Source organism: Monopterus albus, unplaced genomic scaffold, assembly GCF_001952655.1.
Source record: "Monopterus albus unplaced genomic scaffold, M_albus_1.0 scaffold3.1, whole genome shotgun sequence".
Taxonomy (NCBI): Eukaryota; Metazoa; Chordata; class Actinopteri; order Synbranchiformes; family Synbranchidae; genus Monopterus; species Monopterus albus.
Window position 1 is genome coordinate 10413393 of NW_018127883.1, and position 10272 is coordinate 10423664.

Below are 10272 nucleotides of genomic sequence, written 5' to 3' on the forward strand. Positions count from 1 at the left end.
ATATGCAAAATGGTTCCAAGTCAACATTATTTAGAGAAAATCAGGGGAAAAAACCTTGAAATACAAGCCATCATCTCACCACATGTTGAAATAATAGCTGTCTCTGAATTACTGGTGGCAAGTCCCAAGAAAAGGCCAGACTGCTGATGTCGTCGCTCTGCTGGGTTCATAGCCATCAAGTGCTTACCCTCAAGTTATGAAACAGGCCATGCAAATTTGACCTTTAACAGTAATTTAAACTATTCTGCAGTTGTAAAGCACCACTCTTGTAAAAAGGTTCCACATTTAAGCAATACTAAACTGAAGGAACGCTATTGAGAAGCTATCCACAGCAATAAGGAATTTAGTGTAACATATTTCACAATGGTCTGAACAATCTTACTCAGCTTCTGAATTGTTGTCTTCTCCACTGGGCCGCGTGCCTTCAAGTTCTGCATTTGATGTACTCAGGTCTTCAGGTGCACTGTATTCAAATACATTGTGCAGTGTATAATATATGAAAAGTCTTGAAATACACTGTTTTACAGTTAAACTTGCCTTTCATGACACAATAGTGGTGGCCACAAACAAGACACCATTGGTTCCATTGTTCTGGTGAACTTACCCATCCACAGCTTAATAGAGAAGGGGTGTAGTGTCAATTTGTTCTTGAAGAGGGAAAATGTAAAGTATGTGTTTCCCATTGTTGGTCATCTGGAGCATCTTGTTTGTGTAGCCAACAGAGGATGCTCTGGCCACTGCCACCTTGAATGTAGAACAGGAGGTATTACAGGAGTAGAATAAGACAAGTGTCAGAAATACAGATGTGATTAAAAAAAAAACATTTTACAAAGAAAATGAAGCATCTTCATTTGAAGAGCACATCTGTCTGTGTTTGGTATTTTCTACACAATATCTAACCGTTCTAGGCGCTGAGCAGTGAATTAACTTCACATGTGTCTCCCTCAGTTGTTAACCTCAAAAAAAAGGAAAACATTACAAGTCGTCCTCCAGTTAGTATTCATTTCTGGATACTCAGACCTTTAGTAATCTAGACATACACATGAAATTCTCTCCACTGTCAACAGGACACCAATCTTTAACGTCAAGTTACTTACTGATAGTTTTTGATGTCGTTAAATCGTGGCATTGTTTCCACTGTCAATAAAACCTGCTTATATTTTGAATATAATCTTAATTTAAACCAAACAAGTCTTTTCGGGCCGTTCATTAATGAGGACTGGCAGCTGATGGTTTGTCTGGACTTCAGTCTAAACGCAGGCTCCATCTCACACAGACGTGACAGAAAAACTCAGTACTCACGTATTTAGCTAAAAAGGTGTGTCCACTAAAACAAAGAAATACTGTACGTGTCAAAGACCAGTGTCCTCCAAACATTAGTGAACTTCTTGGGTGGTTAAAACAAGATGATGCTAACGTTAATCTAGTCCAGATATAATCGATATGTAACAACAGCGTTCCCATAACGCTGGCAGTCAAGACTACAGAGCCAACAGGGCATAGGTGGCTAGTCACCGCTAAGTTACGACAACATTTCCTAGAAGCAAGTTTAACAACCGGCCTGGTTGTTAATATGAACACGCTAAAGCAAAACAACACCGTGTCGGAAGGCTAACCACACATGGACTAATTAGAAGACACACGCCTGGCTAGCCCTCAGCCCGAAAGGCTTCTTGCTAGCAGGGTTTTGCCAACATTACATGCTAGTGATGGTCCCCTGACACCTGAGGCTCCGACACATGCGCTGTAGCTCATGAAGCGATTGTATGGAACCACTGTGCCGAGGCGATTCGGTCACGTGACTAGTGGCGTTTGAAGCAGTTGAGTGACGTCCGAAGCAGTTGGATTCGTCGGATGTCATGCGAATCAGCTGGTTCGGTGAATGTAATATGAATACATTCATTCATTCATTTTCTACCGCTTAGTCCCTGAACGGGGTCACGGGGGCCCGGAGCCAATCCCGGCCAGCAATCGGGCGAAGGCGGGGTACACCCTGGACAGGTCGCCAATCCATCGCAGGGCTAACACATAGACAAACAACCACACACACGCACATGCACATGCACTCACTGTTTTTATATTTGTATCTTTGGATGACAGTACTGTATTTTTCATGTTGAATAAAGGGGGGAAAAAGAGTCATGCGAATCAGCTGATTGGTTCGGTTGGTCATGTGAATCACATTGCGGGATCGAGTGTGTTCAGAGATAGGATATTCCTATTTAGTGGCGTTCATTTGAATTTGTAGACTAGGTTGGTTTGAGAGTTTGTAGTGTTGTAGCAGATTGTGTATTTAGTGGAGAATCAGTGTAGATAGATAGATAGATAGATACTAAGTTACAGAGACAGACCTAAATAACATCTGATATAAAGTATATATAGATAAGATATACCAAGATGGATACCTAAAGATGGATTAGATACCTAAATATATATATATATATATAGAGGGAGAGAACAGATTAACTATCTAGCTAAATATACATATCTAGATAACACAAGCACACCCTCCTTACCCACATACCCATGAACCTCTTTACCAATGATCCCCAAATCAAACTTTGCCAAAGCCCATACATTCTGTATTTGCATCAGTCCCATGTGAAAATGACATCTGTCTGAATTTGTAGAGTACATCTCATGAATGTAGCAGCACCATTTAAATTTTTCATAACACAAAATACAAGGGAACACAAAAATAAGACATCCTAGATCTAAATGAATGAAATATTCTTATTAAATACCTTGTTCATTACATAGTTGAATGTGCTGACAACAAAATCACACAGAAATTATCAATGGAAATCAAATTTAGCAACCCATGGAGGTCTGGATCTGGAGTGACACCCAAAATTAAAGTGGAAAACAACACTACAGGCTGATCCAACTTTGATGTAATGTCCTCAAAACAAGTCAAAATGAGGTTCAGTAGTGTGTGTGGCCTCCACGTGCCCGTATGACCTCCCTACAACGCCTGGGCATGCTCCTGATGAGGTGGCGGATGGTCTCCTGAGGGATCTCCTCCCACACCTGGACTAAAGCATCCCCCAACTCCTGGACAGTCTGTGGTGCAACGTGGCGTTGGTGAATGGAGCGAGAGTCTGAGGATCTCATCTCGGTACCTAATGGCAGTCACGCTACCTCTGGTGAGCACATGGAGGGCTGTGCGGCCCCCTAAAGAAATGCCTCCCCACACTATTACTGACCCACTGCCAAACCGGTCATGCTGGAGGATGTTGCAGGCAGCGGAACGTTCTCCACGGCGTCTCCAGACCCTGTCACGTCTGTCACATGTGCTCAGTGTGAACCTGCTTTCATCTGTGAAGAGCACAGGGTGCCAGTGGCGAATTTGCCAATCTTTGTGTTCTCTGGCAAATGCCAAACGTGCTGCACGGTGTTGGGCTGTAAGCACAACCCCCACCTGTGGACGTCGGGCCCTCATACCACCCTCATGGAGTCTGTTTCTGACCGTTTGAGCAGACACATGCAGATTTGTGGCCCGCTGGAGGTCATTTTGCAGGGCTCTGGCAGTGCTCCTCCTGTCCCTCCTTGCACAAAGGTGGAGGTAGCGGTCCTGATACTGGGTTGTTGCCCTCCTACGGCCTCCTCCACATCTCCTGATGTACTGGCCTGTCTCCTGGTAGCACCTCCATGCTCTGGACGCTACGCTGACAGACACAGCAAACCTTCTTGCCACAGCTCGCATTGATGTGCCATCCTGGATGAGCTGCACTACCTGAGCCACTTGTGTGGGTTGTAGACTCCGTCTCATGCTACCACTAGAGTGAAAGCACCGCCAGCATTCAAAAGTGACCAAACCATCAGCCAGAAAGCATAGGAACTGAGAAGTGGTCTGTGGTCACCACCTGCAGAACCACTCCTTTATTGGGGATGTCTTGCTAACTGCCTATGCTTTCCACCTGTTGTCTATTCCATTTGCACAACAGCATGTGGAATTGATTGTCAATCAGTGTTGCTACCTAAGTGGACAGTTTGATTTCACAGATGTGTGATTGACTTGGAGTTACATTGTGTTGTTTAAGTGTTCCCTTTATTTTTTTGAGCAGTGAGGAGCATATAGGGTTACACTCCGACGTGCCAAATAAGAAACATGGTCTTCAACATGAGTTCATGTGTATTTCATATTTTATTGTGTCAGCTTGAAACCACACAACCATGTAGTGTAGTGGAACAGGAATGTGCATGGCAAATCAAATCTCAAACAATCCATGAACCAATAAGTGACACGTCTTGATTGCACTTCATTTTCTTGACCACTAGATGTCCTACTCGAGCACTGTGTCACTGAGGCCTCGAGTAATAAACCATTTTTGTGAATACTGTCAACAAAGCCTCGCTCAACCATCACTAGATCTACAGCGGCTCAACCTCATCGTCAATGAGCCTGGAACGTCCGTCCTTCGACAATGGTATGTCCAGTTTCATTTTTACCAGCACTGGATTCGAACCTACATCCTCTGAATTTCTCTTCCCCATTTTCTCTCTCCTTCTTCTACAGACTATTCTTCCCCAGCTTTTTCTCATACATGAGACTGAGACTGCACAGAGGTCTAAATCACACTCACAAAATTATTTATCATGCAGCCCTAATAAATATCCATTTCAGCAGACTTCTTACAGTTTCTGTATTAATCTGTATTCACCCTTTCATTTCAGAGTAGAGCAGTCAGGTATGGTAGGTAGGCAGGTAGGACTTTATTGATCCCACAATGGGGAAATTCCTGTGTTCCAGCAGCAATAGAGAGCAGCAACAAAACATAAGAACAAACACCACACACATACTGTATCTTGAGAAACAAATTCCAAAGTACCTAAAACCAAACAGAATGTAGTATTTGAGAGACAATCAAGAACAAGAATGATCCTCCCACAATTAATCCCTGAGAACAATCAAAATACCCAAGAACAAAACAAAATATAGTATTCAAGAGATCAAGAAATCAAGGACAAGAATATTACTCCCATAATTAACCCTGCAATGGGGGAAATACCTGTATTTCAGTCATGAGGATCTCTGAAAAAATACCTAAAACAAGACAATATAAAGTATTCGAGAGAAATCAAGGACAAGATTTTACACGTGCATATTTACAATGTATTTTAGATAAAGTTGGGACGGTGTGTACAATGTAAAACAACTATATTTCCAAATGGGCATCAGAAGAAATACGTTTGCTCAAAGCCACTCTCATGTCCAGTGTAAACAGGACTGTAGTTGTATATCAATGCTTTGCTCTCCCCCTCCTCAGATTCAAATCTGTGAAAGTTCTTCCTGGCTGTATGGAGAGAAGAAATGCAGAGCTTTGCACGTCATAAAGACTCTCATGTAGCTACTGTAGTGACTAATAGAAAATGTAAAATAAAACTCTTCATACCTTCACTGACAAAGAAGTCAGCCATGTAGAAGGTTGTCTTGACAGCTGATGGAGAGTGTGGAAAATAAGGCCTTGTCCATTCAAATGCATTCTTCTCTGGATGCCACTGTGTACCATAAAATGGGTAATCGTATGCTGTCAAGATGTAACAGAAGAGGAAACACACATTTACAGAGTTCTCCATTTTTATGTGAACTTGCACATGCTGCATTATAACCACATGTACCTTCCACTGTTGACACAAATTCTATTCTTCCATCTGTATTTGTGGAGAGAGCTCTGTAAAACATCTTCAGTTCCTCATTCGTGTTGTAAGTCTGAAGGAAAAAAACAATTTTGACAAAAAGCTCCCAATTTAACTACACCTGGCTTTCTCCTTTTATACTTTGTGTTGTCAGAAACTTATTTAGACAAATCTATTTACACCACACCTGTTACTACACGTTAGTGTTGTTAATGAATGACTTACTGACAATGCCAGACTCCACTGGTGAGAATTTTCTGTCAGTGGCTCTGAAGCCAAATCTTTCATAAGTTCAGCTGGAAATCCTTTAAACATCCTGCTGTCTTTGATTTCTGGAAATAAGTCATAACAATATGGCCATTAATGACAAAATGAGTTTTTTCAAACAAATAGATACATTTTCATAAGATTTTTAAATTAGATAATGAAAAGAAAGTTCACTTTGGTCCTGTAAACTACTGAAATGCTCTCACATTGACATGGAAACTAATCTGAACTGGAGAAAAGGAAAGAAACACTGTTTGGTGGAGAAAATATAGATTGCCATACCACAAATTATGTGTCAATATTACAGCAACAAAAAAAAAACATTCCATTTTAAACTCTACTCCACTTTTGCCAGTCCGACCTTTATGCTCAGACAACACTTTAATAGACTCTAGTTAAAGCTATCATATCTAACTTGAGGTAGCATAGGCTAGTGGTTAAGGCGCAGCGCTCTCGCCGCTGCGGTCCGGGTTCGAGTCAGGGTTGTGTCAGGAAGGGCATCTGGCATAAAACACGTGCCAAATGTAAACATGCGAGTCGTCAGTGTGACGATTCGCTGTGGCGACCCCTAAAAAGGGAAAAGCCGAAAGTGACTTTCTATGTAACTTGAGGTAGCACTAGCATGAAACTACAAATAAATCCATCACACTCTGCCCAGATCTTCAGGTCATTATGAAATTATAAGAAATGAGAATGCAACAAACATTACTGATCAAACAGAATAACTAAAAACCTTTGATTGGTTAGAGAGGTCAATCCCACTCAAAACCTTTAGAAGCTAATATTTCTGTACTGCTGCCAGCACTGCTTTGGAGTGCTACAACAAAAATATCTGAAAAAGTTACATACTGTAGCTTTAAAATAATAAAAGAAAACCTTTGCTAAGAATTAACTCTAAATCCATTGCAAAAATTTCAAAAGTTATAACTTGAACATGAATGTTCCGAGGTGGAGGTAACTGTCTGTATTCATATATGCACTACTGATTAAAAATTAAGATGATGCTCATCTAACCAGTAGTATTTCTATTAAGAAAAAAGTCCATACCATCAGTAAAGTTCAGAGGCAATGACACATTCTTCGTATCGGTATGTGAAAGCACCATCTCTCCACACGTCAAATAGGTCAGCTGCTCAAATCCGAGACAGGTGCCCCACACAGGAAAATAGTCGCGTCTCTTGTTTGCCTGAAACATCACGTACAGTATGCAGCATAATCCAGCATCAACACAGCCGAACCAAGTTAATACTATTTAGTCTGACTTCTTCCTACTCCATTCAAACATGTAGTAGGTATACATATTTACCTCAATAGCAAGTTCATAAAATATTTTGGCAGCCCTTTGGTAACCAGATGAAATAATGCTGGCACTTCCACCAGGGTAAAGGATTCTGTCAACAAAGAAATGCAGGAACTGAGGTGCATGATGGAAATGAAAATGCATACTGTACAGTACAGCACTTAAACCAGATGTTGCCTCAGTGTGACCCATTTCGGGGTCACTGGTGTTTTTGTGAGTTTACCAATTTACACATTATATAACTGTGTTTAAAACTAGTGCTTTGAAACTCTGGAGGTAGTCTTATGTTACCTCAGTAATAAAGCAACCAGTTAGCCTTCGCTGTTGAAGACCTCTCTCAAAATACTTCAGATTAACTACACCCCACTAGAGAGCAGAGCTTAGTCTGTGGTTTTCTATGGGACCTTCCAGGGTACGGTAGTATGTGACAATCCCAAACAGGAAGAGCAGCTGCTGCCAAAGAAATGTGCCTTACTATATAGTATGTGGTAAAAATGGGGTCCATCCACCTCCTGAAAAATATGCCTTACTAGTCATTATTGAGGTCATACTGTAGTTAAAAGTGGTGGTGTACTGGACTGCATTATATTCAGAGGTGTTCTTGACCAGCTGTATCACTGTCTGGTACAGCAGCACTACTGCTATGGACCGCAAGCGCATACAGAGAGTGGTAAAGACTGCGGAGAAGATCACCAAGACTCCAATGCCCTCTCTGCAGAGCATTTACCACCGCAGGGTTCGTAAGAAAGCTGCCTCCATCCTCAAGGACCCCACCCACACCCAGCACGGACTGTTCATACCTCTTCCTTCAGGCCAAAGGTACAGGAGTGTGAAATGCAGGACCTCTAGACTGAAAAACTCTTTCTTTCCAACTGCCATCAGACTCCTAAACAGCTGACAGGAGCTTATGATCAGGAATTAATTCTTGTAATTCCACATGCTCAGTTTGCACATTCATTGCTGAGTGTTGCATATACAGCTTCTGATGCAGCATATTGTGGCGACCCTGACCGGTCGCAAATGTTCGTGTGTTCTGTTGTGTGCAAAGTGGGTTGACACTGTTGTGAAAACTGTTGCATGTATTGGTTACCTCCGTTGTCTGCAAAATGCCGCGCTGTTCTGTCCAATGTGGGATGGGGGGAGGAACAGGTGCGGGAGGAGATAAGAGGTTCTGTTGGCGGGCGATGGTGAAGTTCTGGGAGACTGTTGATTATTCTTTTATTTTCTTGAGAGAGCACATGGTGCCAGTTCGAACAGCGTTTTCTTTTGTCTCCATACCGCGTTCAATAAAACCACAAAAAGACAAACCAGGTGTTCTCCTCCTTGTTGAGCCAGGTGCCGGCACACTGCTGGCTAGTTAGCTGTCTCAGTGTAGGACAGGGTCAGGCCAGCTCCACTCAACCGAGCCAGCGGTCGTCACAATATGTTTTCTCTTTATTATATTTCTTTTCACTTGCCATTTTTAAAGTGCTCTACTTTGTATTTCGCTTTCTATTGTGGACAGCAAAGTAAGAACTTCATTGTACAGGGAAGCATGTTTCCTTACTGTGCACATGACAATAAAAACTTTGACTTTACTTAATATTCTGACCCTCTCATGTATGTCAATGGGCAGAACAAAAATATACAGACACCTCTGAATATAATGTAGTCCAGTACAACACCACCTGAATGAACACATAATTAAATTTATACATTTATGACAATCTCACCAAAAACTGAAACATTTTGAGCTTCATAAACACAAATGTTAAGACTGAAGTGCATACAGACACACAGGTGGTCATAATGTTATGCCTGATCAGTGTATATAGCACATTTTATAAAGCACATTTACCCGTTAATGGAGTTGAACAGTTTAATGTAGTCCTCCGATGTCTGGTTAATCCTGCAGAAATGAAGAAAAGGAGGATACATGTTTCGGTTCATACATGCTCCAAGTCTGTGTTACTAAACATCTTATTTTCTGAGATAATAACAAGTATGAACGTAGTCCGGTAATCAAAACAGAGACTCACATGACAGGGACAACCCTGGCTCCTGCTGACTCCAGAAACTTGACATAGGAAGCAGCGATGTACGCCGTTTGATTTGGTTTTGGCAAATAAACCTCTTGAGCCAGAATACCTTTGTGAGAAAAACGTGGATAGTTTAAACACTATGCGTAACATTACTCGACACGTCTTAGGTCAAAACAGCGCCAGTGCTTTCCAAACATAAAACAGTAATGATAATAGTACGATGGCGGCTTTAGCCTACTGTTTATCAAATTATCTTAGTGTTACAGTACACAGCGGGGTAATAAACTTGCCAATAATAGGCCTGTCGTTTCTTTTTGCTGAAGAATAACAAGGCAGACTGAAAAGAGAAATGCAAAACAAAAACAAGATCATCTTTCAGCAGGGTAAAAATATTGGGGCACGCCTCAATAGCCGCTGGGTATTTGTTGTTGCTTACAAATCTTCCGGGATGCCTGCTCCAGAATAAAAGCATCACGATTGCCCTCACAAGATCAATTAGTTTTTCACAAATCACATTCATCAGAAAGTCCCCAGAATATTTAACATGGTAACTTCTATAGTGCTAATTCTTTCAAACTGGTTTAAAATTCTCATCTTATTTAATCGACCCATTTTTGCGTATGTTAGCTTCAGCTAATTCTTCATTTTTATAGCACTATATTATGCAAAACATTTATTAACATTTGTATTTTAAACAATAGTCAAGCATTCCAGGGATGTAAGGGACGTGATGTTAAATGTTTGCCGTTTTAACTTTTAAACACATACCTATTTTGAAGTGTACAACTCAAAAAGGAAATACTTCCTTGGACAATGACGTAAAACTGTAGTCTCGACCTGAAATTCAAAGCTCATTACAAAAACAAAGTGAGTTCTGTGCAGTGTTTCCCTACTGACATGTGTCGAGACGAGAGTTTTACCTCATGGGACAACATCCTGTAGAGCTCTACTTTCGAGATGGTCAACCTCTCTCTGATTGTGCTGTCCGCCACCAGGATGATGAACTACAGAGCAGGAGACGAACGTCCTCTTCTTCTTCCTATT

The 10272-nt window shown here is 41.4% G+C and overlaps 1 protein-coding gene and 1 long non-coding RNA gene across 8 annotated transcripts in view; both read right to left on the reverse strand.

Annotated features, from left to right (window-relative positions):
- The window catches only part of LOC109958476 (uncharacterized), a 2778-nt gene extending 893 nt beyond the window's left edge, over positions 1-1885 (reverse strand). For 3 of the 7 annotated variants that reach the window (XR_002274685.1, XR_002274683.1, XR_002274678.1), the window contains exons 1-4: positions 1098-1694; positions 901-956; positions 605-744; positions 383-463 (exon numbers count right to left, since the gene is read on the reverse strand). This is a non-coding gene — a long non-coding RNA (uncharacterized LOC109958476). The other 4 variants (XR_002274684.1, XR_002274680.1, XR_002274686.1 and 1 more) reach the window with 4 other exon arrangements.
- A 3158-nt stretch (positions 1886-5043) lies between these two features.
- Positions 5044-9657, reverse strand: ggh (gamma-glutamyl hydrolase (conjugase, folylpolygammaglutamyl hydrolase)). Its single transcript, XM_020601312.1, has 9 exons — positions 9519-9657; positions 9226-9334; positions 9045-9095; positions 7214-7298; positions 6955-7093; positions 5866-5972; positions 5623-5713; positions 5397-5531; positions 5044-5297 (listed from the first exon to the last, which is right to left on the reverse strand). The coding sequence occupies exons 1-9, from the start codon at positions 9598-9600 to the stop codon at positions 5179-5181; spliced, it is 918 nt and encodes a 305-aa protein (XP_020456968.1). The 5' UTR covers positions 9601-9657; the 3' UTR covers positions 5044-5178.
- Positions 9658-10272: the final 615 nt, after the last annotated feature.